The sequence below is a fragment of the Phalangium opilio genome, unplaced genomic scaffold (assembly GCF_054372755.1).
Source record: "Phalangium opilio isolate 3A_F unplaced genomic scaffold, DU_Popi_V2 ptg001170l_1, whole genome shotgun sequence".
Classification (NCBI taxonomy): domain Eukaryota; kingdom Metazoa; phylum Arthropoda; class Arachnida; order Opiliones; family Phalangiidae; genus Phalangium; species Phalangium opilio.
This window is the reverse complement of record NW_028324255.1, coordinates 11,066,242-11,085,308: the sequence shown is the minus strand read 5'-3', so window position 1 is coordinate 11,085,308 and position 19,067 is coordinate 11,066,242. Positions and strand designations below refer to the sequence as shown.

The 19,067-nt window shown below is 39.3% G+C and overlaps 1 protein-coding gene across 1 annotated transcript; it reads left to right on the top strand.

Annotated features, from left to right (window-relative positions):
- The first annotated feature begins 1,093 nt into the window (after window positions 1-1,093).
- Window positions 1,094-18,247, top strand: LOC149587250 (cytochrome P450 3A9-like). Its single transcript, XM_089863547.1, has 10 exons — window positions 1,094-1,154; window positions 1,771-1,820; window positions 1,900-1,952; window positions 2,011-2,107; window positions 13,307-13,395; window positions 13,454-13,599; window positions 13,657-13,772; window positions 15,646-15,793; window positions 15,863-16,023; window positions 18,224-18,247. The coding sequence occupies exons 1-10, from the start codon at window positions 1,094-1,096 to the stop codon at window positions 18,245-18,247; spliced, it is 945 nt and encodes a 314-aa protein (XP_089719673.1).
- The last annotated feature ends 820 nt before the right edge of the window (window positions 18,248-19,067 follow it).

The following is a 19,067-nucleotide window of genomic DNA, read 5'->3' as shown; positions in this document are numbered from 1 at the left end:
TCTAGGAGACACCTTGCCACCTAGTGGCGGCTAAACGCAAAAGAGGGTAGCAACTAGCAAATTATAGAACTAAAACTATTTGAGGGCATAACCATAATTTACTATTAATAAAAAATAAAATAACGATAAATGTTCCGTTAAAGCACTAAAAAAATGCTGCGCGACGCGTTAAGCCTTTATCAAAAATTAAAACAAACGAATAGACGACGCCCGATGACGATGTGCGTGGAACTAGGTGCGCGGCTAAGAATCTCCCAGAACGAGTGAAAAGGGGGTGACACCACGGCCGATAATCTGTAAGCCCGTTTCAATGGGAAAACTGACAGTCGAAGTCTCCCTCACCCCTATATCCTCCTAGATATAACCACACATAGCAAAAATAGGTCGAGTTCCAAAAAAGGTTTCTACCCCCCTCCCTTCAACCTTAAGCCGAGGAACACGGACGCGGGTGCCTGAATCTAGTTCGACCATCTACCGCCGCGAGCGTCTTACGTTTGGGAGGGAAAATCCAGAAACCGTTACCAGAGGGCCAACCGTTGGTGGGTTATTATTCACTTTCGCCAAGTGAAGAATTTGGTTACCTCGATACTTCTAGTCCCTTATCTTACTTCTGCTACTACTTTAATGTATTTTATATAAATACGTATGTATTCAGGGAGTTTTCAGTGTTTTTAAGATTTCCCACTTTAAAACATACAGTAAATTGTTAATATTTTTAAAATGAAGCTGAAAAATGTATATTAAAATTGTATCAGACATTGAGTCGTTTATAATTAACACAAAAAATTATGCTTGGTGCAGAACGTGAATTTAATTATAACAAAATCTTCGCACTTTAACGGTGTACTCCATGATATACACAACTTTTATGGTTGATGAATATTATCTGCGGAGTGATTATACGAATCCACGAGCGATGTTTTAACGACAAGTGGGTCAACCAAAGCCATTATACATCTAACTGTAAACAAACTGGGGCGTGTTTTCAATGGTTCGATCAACTATTCAGCTGTACACTGCATGTACAGGCAAAAATATTTCAAAATATTTGGTCCAGATATTACTCTAGTGGCGGCAAAAATGGTCGTTTATGATGGATTGCAAATTACCGGAGCATTATAAGCATTTATTTGCTCGTTTCTTGGAGCGTATTGGTAAGACATACTTAACGCTTTATTATACATTTAAGTTGCCCGCCAAAAAAAGTAGAGTTTGACGACAAACTAAAGTCTTTCGAATAATATATTGAACATAGGAGTTCCAAAATGGATGATAGTACCGAAGTATAGAGAGTAATTCTATGGGAAAGTAATTGAATATGTTCTATGACAATTTGCACTAATTAAGGACCATCGTTTTCAAGTTATGATTTCAGTGACCCATTAGCTTAACTAGAATTGTATTTTTTGCAGTTTCTTGTTTAAATTTAAGGAGTTATCGCTAAAACACTCTAATCATAACTTTTACAAGTCTACAAGATGTTCCTTATATGGCAAAATGTGATAAAACATTTCCGGCTCAAAATCGCCCATAGAATCTACCGTATTTCATTTCCACCACCCTTTTTGGAACACTCAAAGCGTTCGTTCTCTAATCGCTGAAATTATTTCATTAAATTTAACTTAAACCCTCGATTTTATTTATTGCTGACAAATTTAGTTCAATTGAACGATCGGTCAAAGTAATGTGTGACAATATCTGCTATTTAAACAATTCTTAGGATATACTTCAAAAGGCACAACTTTTGGGTTGGAAAACCTATACCGTCAGATTCTCCAATCCCATTTTTGGGTTACGCCGTAGGAATTTTGAAAGGAAAGGTTCGTTTATGTAATTTTATAATATGTAGCGGCTCTGCACTCAAAATAACATTTTTAATTTAAACATTCATGTGTTCAGCTACTTCATGAAATTATTCAAGAGCTATATGATAAAAATGGCCGCTTAGTGGGGTATAATTTTGATTTCATGTATTTTATGTCCATTTTCCAAGTTTTTTTCCCTTCGCAGCACTTATTTTGGAATGTCACCAGTTATCTATGTTGCTGATCCAGAATTGGTAAAATTGATTCTCGTGAAGGATTTTTCAAGCTTCTCATCTAGAAGAGTATGTTACTATTTTTCGTAGAAGCAGAAGTAGGATAAGGGACTATAAGTATTGAGGTAACCAAATTCTTCACTTGGCGAAAGTGAATATTCTTGATAACACAACAACGGTTGGACCTCTGGTAGCGGTTTCTGAATTTTCCCTCCAAAACGTGAGACGCTCGTGGCGGTAGACGGCCAAACTAGATTCAAGGAGCCGCGTCCGTGTTCCGCGGCTTTAGGTTGAGGGAAAGGGGATAGGAAATGTTTTTGGAACTCGACCAATTTCTTTCTCTCTAGTGTAGGCGCGATGGAAGCGGCATAAAATCCTCAAATTTGTTCACTAGTGTCAGGATCTATTACCAATGCTAGAGCTCTTTACTTCTAGTCTCATCCTACTTCTGGTAGAAGCAATCTTATGGTTGCCTTATTATCAGTTGCGTATTAAATTTAATTCACAACCAGTTGATTTCAACTAAAAAGACTAAAAAATTTGGAGTGCGCGGCGGCTTTTTTAAAATTAATTTACAATGAAAAGATTATGGGTTCAGTTCGAATACTCAATATATCTTAGTCAAAATATCTTGAAATTTCTCCCGGCGGGGACGGAGATACGCAACCCAAAACGGACTAATTGGGCCGGCTATAGGGAAGACCTAATCCTACGCTACGGAGGGGGTCACACTCTTAAACTTACTTCACCTAAGGATCTTGATCGGGCTGCTGGTGATTTACAGTGCTCCATCATGGAGTCGTTCCACCGGAACTGCCCACTTAAGACCGTCAACCGCTCGAGGCTTGTCCCTTGGTGGAACGCGGATCTCAGCCGGCTTCGTAAATACACGCGCAGGCTCTTTAACAAAGCCAAGCGCACGGGTGACTGGGCTGGATACAGGCAGTCCCTTAACACCTACAACAGGGCCATTAGAGCTGCTAAGAAGGACTCCTGGCGGACCTTCTGTGAGCAAATCTCCAATGTCCCTGCCACGGCTAGGGTCATGAAGATTCTAGCGCACGACAGCACACATCGACTTAATGCTATTAAGCTACGGGAGGGTGTGTACACTAAATCTGGGGCTGAGACTCTCAAGCACATGCTGGAGGTCCATTTTCCTGATTCTACTTTTATCAATCCAACAAACCCTGACTCTCTCTACCCTGTCCTGCACAGGGCTAAGAGGGAAGACTGGCTTGTAGCCAGACAGGTTGTCACGATTCCCAAGCTTCGGTGGGCTGTCAACTGTTTTGAGCCCTACAAGTCTCCGGGACCCGATGGGGTCTTCCCTCTGCTTATGCAGGAGGGCTTAGACCACATCGCCTCTCCGCTATGCAAGATCTACAGACTTTGCATTGCTCTCGGTCACATACCTCGTGACTGGAAACGCTCTAGGGTCATCTTTATTCCCAAGCCCGGGAAGGCTTCCTATCTCGAGGCGAAAGCATTTAGACCCATATGCCTGACCTCCTTCTTCCTCAAAATTCTGGAGAAGTTGGTGGACAGGTACATCAGAGACGAGGTACTTTCGGCAACTCCTCTCTCTTCTTCACAATTTGCCTACCAAAAAGGCAAATCCACTGAGACGGCCCTTCACGGCCTTACGAATTGCCTGGATAGGGCATTCGAGTTTCAGGAAATTTCACTGGCTCTCTTCCTCGATATCGAGGGGGCCTTTGACAAGGTCTCTAGCTCGGTTATTACTGAAGCTGTTGAGAGATTTGGCATCAGCGCCACTCTTGGCCGCTGGATCAAGTCCATGCTTACCGACCGCGAGGTGTCGGCGTCCCTCCTTGGGGACTCTCTAGGGGTGACTACCAGCAGGGGCTGCCCTCAGGGTGGAGTGCTCTCCCCCCTGTTGTGGTGCCTGGTGGTGGACGAACTCCTGGGGAGGCTCGGGGGTGCTGGGGGCTGTTGCTGCTTCGGGTATGCGGACGATGTAGCGATAGTCTTTACGGGGAAGTTCCCGGATACTGTCACCGCGCTTATGAGATCTGCTCTCTCTAGCGTGGAGCAATGGTGTCAGGCGGTTAACCTCACCGTTAATCCTGATAAAACTGTCCTTGTTCCTTTTACAAGGAAGAATACTAAGGATCTGTTCAATGATATCTCTTTCTTTGGCCAGGTCCTGACAAAGTCCTCCGAGGTGAAATACCTGGGGGTGACTTTTGATTGTAGACTCACATGGAAGCCGCATCTTGATCGGTGTATTAAGAAGGCCAAGATGCTCTTCTGGAGGACCAGGAGCTCTGTCGGCCAGACTTGGGGCCTCAACCCCAAGGCTGTACACTGGCTCTATACTGGGATCATCAGACCCATACTATCTTACGGGGCACTTGTCTGGTGGACAAGGGTCCGGCTTAAGACGGTGCAGGCTGCCCTGCGCAAGCTTCAAAGGCTTGCCTGCATTGGTGTTACGGGGGCCATGAGATCGACCCCAACTGCTTCCCTGGAGGTGCTCCTTGACATGCTTCCTCTTCATCTCTTCATTGAGGAGGAGGCTGTCATGGGAGCCTACAGGCTCAACATTAGTGGCTGTTGGGTTCCAAGACTTTGGGATTACAGCCATACGAAGCTCTTTCGGGAGTACGCCGCACTTGAGCCGTCGCTTACGATGTGCTCTGACAAAACCGTTACCAGTTTTGATTTCACTAAGCCATTCAGCATCCACTTCCCCAGTCGGGCAGAGTGGACTAACCTGCTGCCTCTTGGCACTGGGGGTGAAACCATTTGGTTCACCGATGGCTCCAAGACTGATTCCGGCGCTGGCGCCGGCTATTACTGTCAAACCACAAGGGTCGGCTTTTCTGCTTGCCTGGGCACCTTCGCTAGTGTGTTCCAGGCTGAAATTGCCGCGATCTGTTATTGCGCAGATTACTGTATAAACAAAGGGTATACCGGACGGACTGTGAGAATTTATTCTGACAGTCAGGCTGCCCTGAACGCTCTGAACCAGTGTCAGATAACTTCTCAACTGGTGCGTAGCTGCCTCGACCTGCTAGCGCGACTGGCATCCTGCAACAGGGTTCTGCTGTACTGGGTGCCAGGGCATAGCGGATATTATGGCAATGAGCAAGCCGATGGATTTGCGAAAAGGGGTGCGGAGGCCAAGCTCTTGGGGCCGGAGCCGGCCGTCCCCATCCCCTACAGGCACGTCAAACGGTGTCTGCATGACAGGTTGACTGTCATACAAAATCAGCTCTGGCACAGCATGGAGAGCCAGAGACAGACAAAGTTGTTTGTCGATGGTCCCTGCAGGTCTCGTGCTAGGGACCTAATTTCGCTCGGCAGATGGGATATTAGGCTGGCCACCGGTCTTTTGACCGGGCATTGCCGGCTTAATAGGCACCTCCATCTGATGGGTTTTGCCGACGACCCTCTCTGTAGGTCGTGTCAGGAGAAGGAAGAAACATCCGCCCACGTACTTTGCGAGTGCGACTACTTCGCCTCGCTTAGATTAGAATATTTTGATTCACACACCCTGGAACCCTCGAGGGTCTCCTCTCTCACGGTGGAGCGAATTCTTCGCTACGCTGCAGCTACAGGCCTATTCAAGGCCTGATTACGAGGATGCACAATATGCCTTTGGCATCGGTGCTAGGGCGCGTACCCTCCTCATCAACAATAATAATAATAATCTTGAAATTTCATTGAGAGATGTTCAAAGTTTTAAGTTCATAATGTTTTAAATAAACATTTAATATTGAAACTTATTTTTAACTTTAAAAAACATCCGCTGCAAAACCGTGTAAAATTTTAAGTTAAATATTATAGATTTTGAAACATCTCTTAGTAAAAAGTAATTGCATTTGCACCTTTGATCTGTTTGGAGTTGGAAACCTTGTCGAATTTATCATCCGCTTTGGCAGGATTGGAAAGCTTGTCGGAATTTTCAGTGTCTTTGAAAGGGATTGAAAAGCTTGTGGTATTTTCATTGCTTTTGGTCGAGATTGGAACACTGTAAAAAATTACTGTTGAAATTACGGCAATTTTACTGGCAGAAAATTACCAGGAAAGTTACCGTTAAATTACAGGGTTTTTTACCGTTAACATCAACATTAATTTTATCGTGAAACTTGCAATTAAAAACCTGATATATGTTCAATTATAGTTTAGTTAGTTTAACAGAAACGTTACTGTGGTGTTAACAGCAAATTGTACCGGATTTCTACTTTTATTTTAAAATAAAATGACGGTAAAAAACCACAACGTCATTTTTCACGTAAATATTGCAATTAAGAACTTGCTCCATGCAGAAGTGAAGTAAGGTTAGTTTTACTGGAACGTTACTGGTGTGCCAACGTGAAATTCTGCCTTCCTTCCTACTATTTTTTAACAAGAAATAAAAAGCACAAATCTGGCGAGATCTTGCCTAGTTCATTTGTAAAGGTTAAAGTGGCTTATCCTTTACTATATATCCTCATTATTTCTATTAAAGGCCTAATATATATCATTTAAATGTGTATTTAACTTTCGGCTCACTCTGAAGCGTAAAGACCTCCTCAAGGAGAAGATGAATCAAGGCTAATATTGCTTTAGCCCAAGGAATACTTAATTCATGGATCCACTTCGTACAACAGTTACTACAATAATAAGCGCTAACATCCATTGAAACTATGAAAGTTATATTTTACGTTTACCCTATATATAAATCATTAAAGCTGAATTAACAAGTTGGGAAAACCAAAATATTACCTCTCCGAGTCAAGAGGTCTACTACTACAAACTTGTTTACCTAGATATGGAATTATTTCTCTTTCTTGAAGTGAAAATTTACGAAATATTGAAGCAGTATTCCAAGCATAGCGAATATACAATAAAGCAGACGACATTTTACATCCAATAAGGATAAATCTTGGACACATGGAAATCAGTCAATGGGGAATAGATCAGGAAATGAAGTCTACGCTTCAGCTGTTTACCGTATATTCTGATAGCTACATTCACAACTGGTTTGCAGTGTAAACACTATCGTCTCGTCTCACCTCAACAATATTCTTAGTTTGTCAACATGAATGTTAACGTTAAATAACACCAAAGCTAAATTGTAGCTAGACGCACTAACAGTCAAGGCGCACCATAAAGAGAATAAAAGGTCTGTAGCTACTACCCGTTTACCATTAGCCCTTTTACTATTCGAATTGCCACCATGATCCTTTCTTCTATTATAAAACCTTAACCTGATTATTTAATAGTGTATTTAACTTTCGGCTCCCTCTGAACCGTTGATGTCTCTTCATTTCAGACACGAAAATCAAAGCCCAAAGTTTACTTCACCTCAGGCCTCAATTATTTACTATTTTTTTCACTAAACCTATTGCGGATGATACTCAATATACCCGCTGGAGTCTAGGTCTTAGTTTTCTTCATGAAATCAATAAACCAAGGATTATTCTATATACAGATGTAGTATAGCTTAAGTAATATATAAACAGCCATTTCAAATAACAATATAAAAAAAAATCTTTGGAATATCAAAATGAAACAGAGCTTTAAAGCTACAAAAGTACTAAATGCATCATAATTACGAACAAGTTGGGAAAACCAAAATATTACCTCTCCGAGTCGGGGAAAAGACTAGTATACGACACAATATCGAAATACTAGAGCAACATTTTTTCCCTTTGTTTTGTCTAACGAGGCTTAAGTCATTGAATAGTTCTCTCTACATTGTAAAATATATAATCATCCGCTAATCCTAGGTTTCAAATCATTATTTACAAAGAATATATAAGTTCTATGTTAAATTTTATTCTCCGATGCATACCACTAACCCCATAACGATTAGCCCTTTCACTGATCTAATGCTACCATGTTGCTTTCTTCTATTATAAAATCTATATCTGATTATTTAAACGTGTATTTAACTTTCGGCTCACTCTGAACCGTTAATGTCCCTTCATTACAGACACGATAATCAAAACCCAAAGTTTACTCCACCTCAGGTCTCAATTATTTACTCTTTGGTTTACTAAGCCTATTGCGGATCAAGCTTGATTTACCCGACAGAATCCAGGCCTTAGCTTTCTTCTTGAAATAACTAAAACAAGGATTATTCTATATACAGATGTAGTATAGCTTAAGTAATATATAAACAGCCATTTCAAATAATAATATTAAAAAACATCCTTGGAATATCCAATTGAAACAGAGCTTTAAAGCTACAAAAGTACTAAATGCATCGTAATTACGAAAAGGATTTCCACATATTCACTTTATATTATGGAAAAAGTGAATATTAAGGTTCTGTAGGATTTCTTAACACATCAAAACAAAGCGAACTGCTAACTCGGCGCACTAGTGTGACAACGGACAGACACACACAGACAAAAAAATAGACTGCTCTATAACTCTTTCCGTATTAATTTTGAATTGAGAAAAGAGATTATCTTAAATATAAAAATAAATATAATTAATATTTAATATTTTTTTCGTTAGTTATTCGCCTTATTGAACGTTACATCGTTTTAAAAAAGAACAATTAAACATTCTTGAGAGACTTGACTAATATTGGCGTTTGAAATGAAGCATACACCGGTTGCTTCGCCTTACTAAAATAGGTAGTATATAAGGGTTTCGAATCGCAGCTATGGATAAGAACAGCGCAATTGCGTGAACCTTTGGTGGAAGCCCCACCTTAGGGAGGCCGGACGTTTCTCGTAACCCTGGCCGATCGCCGCGTATGTCTTAACCTTAACGATGATGATGGAGTAGAAGCCAGGTGTGCAGCCTGGTGTCCATGTGGGATGGACAAAAACAATGACCAGTAGATGGTGGTGTGTAGAAACCAGTGTTTACAGACTGGTGTCCATGTGGGATGGACAAAGACTAGAACATGGTGGGGATCTCATTAGAAGCCAGGTGTACAGACTGGTGTTCATGTGGGATGGACAAAGACCAGAAGATGGTGGTGATTAGAAGCCAGTGTGTACAGACTGGTGTAAATGTGGGATGTACAAAGACCACAAGAGGGTGGTGATTAGAAGCCAGTGTGTACAGACTGGTGTCCATGTGGGATGGACAAAGACCAGAGGCTGGTGATGTTAGACAGGCAATGGAGTAATAGCCTGTAAGTGTAGTACAATTTCCGAAATTTCCGGAAATTGAGAACACGTTTGCTCCGATTTGCAAACTGCGAACGCGGTCACGTGGGTGTAACAACAGACAGACAGACACACAGACACGTCGAAATTAGAACCTCTCCGTGACATACGTCACTCGGAGAGGTAAAAATACTTCCACATATTCACTTTATATTATGGAAAAAGGGAATATTAAAGTTCTGTATGATTTCTTAACACATCAACACAAGGCTAACTGCTAACGCGACGCACTAGTGTAACAATGGACGGACACACACAGACAAAAACATGGACTGCTTTTTAACTCTTTCCGTTTTAATTTTGAGTTGAGAAACAAGATTATCTTTAATATTTAAATAAATATAATTATTTTTAATTATTTTAATCTTCAATAATTAACATTAATAATAGTTAAATCGTTTAAAATAAAGTTATACCTATTATCATCTCAAACTTTGCTAATATTGACGTTTAAAGTGAAGGGTACCCCTCTTGCCCGCTTTCTTCAAATTTTGGGGTATATATACGATTCGTTTCCATTATAATAGTAAGGAAAAAGCGCAATTGCGAAAACCTTTGGTGGCGATCCCACCTTAGGGAGGCTAGACGTTTCTCGTAACCCTAGCTGATCGCCGCGTATATCCTAAAACCAAACAATGATAATGGAGTAGAAGCCAAGGAGACAGATTGGTGTCTATGTGAAATAGACGGAAGAGCAGTAGATGGTGGTGTTTAGAAGGCAGAATGTACAGACTGGTGTCCAAGTGGGATGGACAAAGACCAGAAGATGGTGGTGATTAGAAGCCAGTATGTACAGACTGGTGTCCAAGTGGAATGGACGAAGACCAGAAGATGGTGGTGATTAGAAGCCAGTATGTACAGACTGGTGTCCATGTGGGATGGACGAAGATCAAAAGATGGTGGTGATTAGAAGCCAGTAAGTACAGACTGGTGTCCGTGTGGGATGGACAAAGACCAGAAGATAATGGTGTGAGAACACAAGTAGAGGAGCCATTTCTGTGACTGTGAAAGCAGTTCGGAAATGGCGAACACGTTTGCTCCGATTTGGAAACTGCGAACGCGGTCACGTGGGTGTAACAACAGACAGACAGACAGACACACAGACAGACAGACACGATCGTTACAGAACCTCTCCGTGACATACGTCACTCGGAGAGGTAAAAAGTAAACACAAAATTTGAAATATTAATATCAAGAGATGTTCTTGGAATATTGAAATGAAACAGAGCTTTATAGCTTCACAACTACTAAAAGAATCTAAAGGTCGAAACATATTTAATAGATTTTCATTTAATATTCTGCAAAAAGAAAATGTTTATGGTTTTGTAAGAGATCTTTTCATCCTACTCGCTTTATATTAACTTTGATACACGTATAGTGTTTCGATTCAGATGCAATCTTCATTACTCGTTCTATATAAACTTTCAATCGTGTCGTTCCGAAGAAAGAAGTTTATCTTAAATAATTAAATAAATATATCTTATATTAATTAATTTAATCGTCTGTATTTTAGATTAATTATAGTTAAGTCGATGCAAGAAACATCATTCCTAAAACTATTTTAAACAAAGCTATTGTTTGCGTTTGACTTCTAGCGAACACCTTTTTCGGAATTTTCGTGAATTTAGGGTATATAAGGTGATCGATTCACGGTGAGGTATACGAAAATTAGCATATGCGTGAACCTATGGTGGAAGCCCTGCCATTGGGAGGCTAGACTTTTCTCGTAACCCGAGCCGCTCGCCGCGTACATCTTAAACCTAAGGACGTAGAATCAGTAGAAGCTAATGTTGCAGATTGGTGTCTATGTGGTATAGACTAGTGCATGGTGTTGTTGTTAGAATCCAATTAATATTTATTGGTATTGGGTGAAAGAGTTCGCCAGCAGTTGATGTTATAACGGCTAGTTAACGATTGACGTTAAGTAAGATAAATATAGCGATGAAGTAAAGTTTTCCGAATTTCTGTGTACTGCGAATGCGGTCCGGAAATTGCGAACACGTTTGCTCCGATTTGCCAACTGCTAACGCGGTGACAGACTGACGGACGCAGAGACACGTCCAGTATAATAACTCTCCGTGACGTCATCGTCACTCCGAGAGGTAAAAATAAATTTCTAGATAAAAAGTTTTAGGAAAATGAAATACTTGTTGAAAAATCTGAGATAATTAGTTTTTTATTTCAATGAATTTATAAGAAATAAATCCAATACCAGTAAAATAAATTTCCCTAGATATGGGAAATTTCCCTCAATCTGGCATCACTGAATTACGCGGAAGAATGCTGGTTAATCCGATTTGTTACGCTTAGTTGTTGTCCAATGTCGTAAATTGTAATAATAAAAAAATAATAGTAAATAATATCCGAACAGAGAAAAAAGGTGAACTTATTTGAATTTATTTCATTTGGGGTAGTACGAAACCCAATGCAAAGAATACCGTTGTTGATATACTATTATCAGGAGCAGATGACAAAGGAGTCTCGGACGCTAGCTTCCACAAATATAGAGGGCAATGGGACCCGCGTACGTCACAGCTGTGGCGGTATCGTTTGCCATAGAGGCGCTATCAAAGTCTGCTGGGATTTTTTTTGTAATAACGGACTAACGGTGGCTACTTACCCGATCGCGACATAAATATACACAATATAATTACTTTATTCAAACAGCTGTAATCGTTGGTATTAAGATAAAAGATAAGACTACATTTTGTGACCTTAAAGGTAGGAATTAATTGACTGCTACAAGAGGTTGGAAACGAAATCACTGTCTCTTATTTTTTGGGTTTTTAAAGATCTTGAGTGATTTCTTTTCCCAACCTCTTGTAACTATCATTTAATTCAAGAAGAAATTTAGAAAAATTTGGCACTGAAACACATTTTAGTTACTCGCTGGGCTTTTCATTATCAATTTTAGATTATAAAAAAAGATTAAAAAGCCGTTGAAATCCATTTTTTAACTCTAATACTCGTTAAGCCTAGGCTAATTATAAGCAGACGATACGTATTTCTAAAAAGAGAGGCTCCAGACGTGATTTCCCAGATCTCCTTTCGAGACTTTGCAGCTACGCTATTGGTTGGAAAATACAGCTCAAATTTCCTACGAGAGGTGGCACTGACGTAATGATTTTGGTTAATAATCGTGACGTTCGCGGATCCCATTGCCCTCTACATTATGGAAGCTAGCGTCCGAGACTCCTTTGTTATCTGCTCCTGCTATTATTCCTAACCTAACAGATGATCACTGATTATTTATTGTTGATGTTACGATATTTCTAAACGACAATGTTTCTACTATTACTTAGAGTTGATTTTACAGTATTTTTAATCGATCGAATTTTTACTATTACTTTATTGTTGATGGTACGGTATATTAAGATAACAGTAACTTTCTTGTTATTTATTGAACATTTACTGCTAAATGTACAGTTACTATAATTATTACATTTTTACTGTTGCTTATATCCTGTTAATCCAACGGTAATATCTGGTATTGGATGTTACTTGTTGAAATTTTACGGTAATTCAACAGGAAGAAACGGTTATTTTTAACAGTGAAACGTTGTGGAATCTATCAATTTGCTTTGGCAGGGATTGGAAAGTTTTTGGAATCTATCAATTTGCTTTGGCAGGGATTGGAAAGCTTTTGGAATCTATCAATTTGCTTTGGCAGGGATTGGAAAGCTTTTGGAATCTATCAATTTGCTTTGGCAAGGATTGGAAAGTTTTTGGAATCTATCAATTTGCTTTGGCAGGAATTGAAAAAAAAATTGATTGGCAATTGGGAGCGGTTGTAAATAACACAATAACTTTAGAGTGGCAATGGCGTTTACCATTGGAGTGCCAGGCTTTGGAAACGAGTTTTTCGTTTTGCAGCCCTGTATCTCACACGATACTAATTTTGATCTTAGATTTTTAAATCAAACAATCCCATTGTGGACAACATGCTCACTTCATTAAAAGGTGACGAAAAGTGGAGAAATGTACGTAAAACAATCACAAGCGCATTTACATCTGGCAGATTAAAAAAGGTAACTTTCAAATGCAAAGAAGTGTTAATGGGGTAATACCAAAAACATAAAGACCACAAGAAAATGAATCACTCAAAAATCTGTTCAATGCCTAGATGATGCCACTCATATGCGACTGCGCAAAATTAACCGTCGAAAATTTCGAAAAATATTCCAGAAACGGAGAACCAGCAGACTGTAGACGGTAAATTAGATAACCCACTAGTGAATGTGAACAATATTTATCTCTAGCTTTTTCTCAGAATATATGGAAGTTACACATTGGATGTTATCGCTAACGTGGCATTTGGGACAAAACTTGACTCTCATAATGATCCGGACAACCAATTCGTTCAACATGCGAAAAGCGTGTTCTCCACGGAAATTAACTGGAAAGTCATTATACCTTGTAAATTAGGCTTCCTCATTAACAAGTATAAAAAGTATCTAAGAGTTTTTCTTTCAGTGCTCGCACCTAAATTTGCTCGCAAGATTGGCATAAGTTTCATTCGTCGTGAAACTATGGATTTCTTCAAAGGCTTGACACTTGAAATTGTGACAAGAAGAGAAGCCAGAAACGAGGTATTTATAAACCATTATCAGAACTACAATTACAAAGGTTAGGTAAACCCTGCCGTGACTTCCGTAAATAACCTCGACGTTCGAGAAAATGAAAAATAGCACTGTTAGAATCTAATCAGGATATATTTGAAAGCAGATAATGAAAATAAAACGTCTATTCCATAAAGGAATGTAAAAAAATACCGTATTTAACTACCGTTACATTTTTTTCCAAAAATAAACACAAAACGGTTCATTCAGTAGGTATGCTATCGATTGGGCGTGTTATCAAAACAGCATTGTCCAAAACGGCTTTTTCATAAACACGTTTGTCATTATAGCCATTTCTCGTTTTAGCGCATTTTGATTACAGCGTTTATATCTTGAGCGTTGTTTCATACGCCTTTTCCAAAATATTTTTGTTTATCTTCTTTGACTTCCCAAAATAATATGCCTTTTCCAAAAAATTATATTTTATATTTACTTCCGATATAACATTTCTCCTTTTTGCATAATATTGTTCTTTGTTCTATATAATTAATATAATAGAGATTTCCCTCCCTATCAAATCAGTTTCGGCGGAAACAGCAACCGCTGTTTTGGAAAATGGCGCTGTATTGAGAAACGCGGAAACAGGAACCGCGGTTTTGCAAACCGCTTTTTTGGGAACCGCTTTACTCCAAAACGCTCTTTAGAAAACCGCTCAAGTACCCGTGAACCCATTCAGCAGTGAGGAGAGACTTGAGAGGGAGTGATAAAGTGAATAGGCCCGTTCGTTCGCTTTCCTGGCGAAACTCGTCTCTCTCTGGCGCTGACTCAGGGACTCATCGCGGTGTCCGCGCACATGCGTCAAATTTAAAAACCGGCTTTGAACTAGAGGGGAAGGTCGTGTTTGAATTTCTGCCATGGTTAACTAAAAGAAGTGTTTTTTTTAATTGTTCAAGTAACCCTAAGTATTTAACAAGACCCGACATGTAAAATATAGTTTTCAAACCATTTCCCAAACCCAAAACAAAGCTTGAAATTTATTGAAAGTGAATACAAGCTAGTGGAAATCGGTCTTCCACAAGCTAATATCCATCTTTTACATTTTTCTATCTGGGTTTTTGGCTTTGGAAACGCGTGGAAGGATATTCCTTTCATATATTTTTAAGCGAATACCTTGAATCATTCCTACAACCGTTACAAAAACAATTTGGCATTTTTATTAAGCCTCGGTTTCCTCCCATCAGACGTTGATTGTTGGTTGAACAGAGTGAGTGGGGCGGCAGTCGATGGAAGCGGAAGCTTGCGCTTCTGTTTTTTTTTTAAATTCTCTCTGCTGAAGCCTGGCGGTAGTAAACGACGTCACTCGCGCCTGCGCGTTAGCTAAAATTGAGGAACGGAGATAAAAATTCCTACCCCCACTTTCTTTCCCATTTGCCACTGTATGACGGTTTTTTTAGCATTAGATCAACACTCCCTCTAACGTTCCTTACTCCCTGCCATTCAGTAAACCCGAAAATGACAAACATTTTGGTTCGAAGATATTTTCGCCGTTCAACGGTTATTTACCACGGTAATTTAAAACGGTAAAAATGCGGTAATTTGCAACGGTATTTGAAAATTGATAACTTTCAACGGTATATGAAAATTGGGAATTTACAAGAATAAAATGAAATATTTTATTTGGTTAATTACCGACTCACATTCCTAATTCTTAATAAGTTATGTGTGCAAGCTCTAGGTCACATCTTCCAGAACAATAAATTGCTTCGAAAAGAAGGTGCAGATTCCTTGAATTTGAATTATTATTATCTTGTCCTATTATTTAAGAGATAACAAATTGTGCAATTTGCCAACTAAAGGTACAATTAGTGGCATAATTGTAACTAGTGTCTTACCTTCTACAAAGGTTCAACATGATTTCCTGCAAATAATGATGGACAGTCTGAAAGAGAAAAATGATTACACGAAGAAATGCTCCAATGCCACTAATGAGGAGATTAGAAACGATCATGTGGAATCCAGTGTTAGCAGTATCGATGACATCACAAGAAAACGTAATAAGGCTCACTTCAAACGTGCAGTCAAATCAGTCTAATGTGATTTTGTTATCGATCTCAATATAGCTCTAACTATGGACGAATTTCTTGCGCAAACAATAATGTTCTTCCTTGCCGCCTATGACACCACATCTACCACCTTAACCCCGACCACATACTTCTTTGCCATTAACCCTGACTGCCAAAAGAAAGCCTTGGAAGAAGTTGACAGAATTTGGGAAAATAGGGTTAGTTCAAGCAAATACAATTTATTAAATTATAGATTCGCAGTGACGATTAAAGTCAGCTCAATGCGAGTCTTTTATTACCTCTCCGTGTGACGTAGTCCAGGAGAGGTTCTGTAACGGCCGTGTCTGTGTGTGTGTCTGTCTGTCTGTCCGTTGTTACACCCACGTGACCGCGTTCGCAGTTTGCGTATCGGAGCAAACGTGTTCGCCATTTCCGAACTGCTTTCACAGTCACGGAAATGGCTCCTCTACTTGAGTTCTCACACCACCATCTTCTGGTCTTTGTCCATCCCACACGGACACCAGTCTGTTCTTACTGGCTTCTAATCACCACCATCTTTTGTTCTTTGTCAATCCCACATTGTCACCAGTCTGCACTTACACTGGCTTCTAACACCACCATCCACTGGTCTTCCAACACCACCATCCTCTGGTCTTCCGTCTATTCCACATAGACACCAATCTCTATCATTGGCTTCTACTCCATTATCATCGTTTGGTTTTAGGATATACGCGGCGATCAGCTAGGGTTACGAGAAACGTCTAGCCTCCCTAAGGTGGGATCGCCACCAAAGGTTTTCGCAATTGCGCTTTTTCCTTACTGTTATAATGGAAACGAATCGTATATATACCCCAAATTTGAAAAAAGCGGGCAAGAGGGGTACCCTTCACTTTAAACGTCAATATTAGCAAAGTTTGAGAAGATAATAGGTATAACTTTATTTTAAACGATTTAACTATTATTAATGTTAATTATTGAAGATTAAAATAATTAAAAATAATTATATTTATTTAAATATTAAAGATAAACCTCTCGTGCAAAGAGAGAGATTATCATTGCCTCCTTTATCTACCAAGGCCCGTGCATGCGATATATTTCCTTCATTGCCTCCTATATCCATCAAGGCCCGTGCATTGTGATATATTTCATACATTGCCTCCTATATCTATCAAGGCCCGTGCATTGTGATATATTTCATTCATTGCCTCCTATATCTATCAAGGCCCGTGCATTGCGATATATTTTTCAAAACAATAACAAAAATGGGAAACCCCAACTCAGAAACATAATAACGTTTTCATTGGATACTTAAGTTTATATAATCTTCTTGACACGGAGAGGTAATATTTTGGTTTTCCCAACTTGTATTTAAATAATTTTAAGTTTATCATTAGGCAATAGCCACCAAAGTATACACTCTAAGAAATGGATGTGTTAAAAGGGTGCAATTTTTGAAAACACTTTCTTCACAACGTAAAAAAACCCAAAATAGAGTTTTATTACCTCGAGTTTTTGCAGCCAATTTAAGGTGTAAATTCGGTGTTAATTAAAATATTTAAACACAGTTTGAAATTAAACATGGAAAATTATAGCACTACGGGTTTCTTGAAAAAGTCTTCCATTTTTATTAATTCACACAATAAAAAAATTATTGTTGGAATTCAATGAAAACCAACAGCATTTTTTAAAAGATGATATTCATGAATGAAAATATTTTTCCCATTAATAAAATTAACAAAACAATTTGTGATAAGGCTGCTAAACGTGTTATACAACACTCTGAAATGTGCTATGCGAAAGTTTTGAAAGTTTTATGCGACTCTGATAGAAGTGTTAAACTCGGAAAGGTGCTATGCGCACCCTTCACGGTATTGCACAACACTAATTAAAGAGTAAAAATCAATTTAAAGTGAGATATAAGAGATAAAAAGGTGTTTTACTTCACCTCTGTAACTTGCACAATTTTTATTTTCATCTTTGACACTTATTGTTCAAATAAGTCTGATTAAATCCTTTCAGGGGTGGAAATGAACACTTGAAACAGTGTCAAATTTGGACCCATAAAAACTACTCTTAAGGGTGATAAAACACACTCCATTTTCATAGAGTGTACGAAATTACCGTGCTGTCAAGAAAAAGCAATTTTTTATACCAGTATAGGATGAGTTTTCAAATTGAATACTAAGTCTCCGAATCGAGTACTGATTCAAACGAACATAACTCACACTGTAAAAAATAACGGTTTGAATTTCAACCATTAAGGGATATGTCAGTTTTGTCAGAAAATCATACCCCAAATGGTTTTGATTTTCACCGTTAAGGGAGTGTTATAAAACAAAGGGTGTTCATTGAAACCGTGGTAATAGCCCTTTAGGGTTTAAATGCGACTTCTTTCCGGTTGTTTATGTTACTCTTTAGGGTTTAATCAGGGGTTGCGATTAAACCATTTCTGGAGTAAATACGGCACCTTTCCAGTTCTTAATTGAACTCTTTGTGGTTTAAAATGGGGTTGTGAATAAACCTTTTCCGGTTTAAACACGGCGCCTTTCTGGTGCTTTATTCCTCTCTTTTGGGTTTATTCAGGGGTTGCTTTTAAACTATTTCAGGTTTAAACACGGCACCTTTTCGGTGCTTTATTGCACTCTTGAGGGATTAATCAGTGGTTGCGATTAAACCTTTTCCGGTTTAAACACGGCGCCTTTCTGGTGCTTCATTGCACTTTTTGGGGTTTAATCAGGGGTTGCATTTAAACCATTTCAGGTTTAATCACGGCGTCTTTCCGGTGCTTTATTTCACTCTTTTGGGTTTATTCAGGGGTTGCATTTAAACTATTTCAGGTTTAAACACGGCGCCTTTTCGGTGCTTTATTGCCCTCTTGAGGGATTAATCAGGGGTTGCGATTAAACCTTTTCCGGTTTAAACACGACGCCTTTCTCGTGCTTCATTGCACTTTTTGGGGTTTAATCAGGGGTTGCATTTAAACCGTTTCAGGTTTAAACACGGCGCCTTTCTGATGCTTTATTCCTCTCTTTTGGGTTTATTCAGGGGTTGCGTTTAAACCATTTCAGGTTTAAACACGGCGCCTTTTCGGTGCTCTATTGCACTCTTTGGGGTTTAATTACGGGTTGCATTTAAACAATACCCGGTTGAACTGGGCCACCTATCGGGTGCTTTATTGCACTCTTTGGGGTTTAGTCAGGGATAGCGTTTTTAAAACATTTCCCCGTTTAAATGCAGCACCTTTCCGGTGCTTTATTTATCT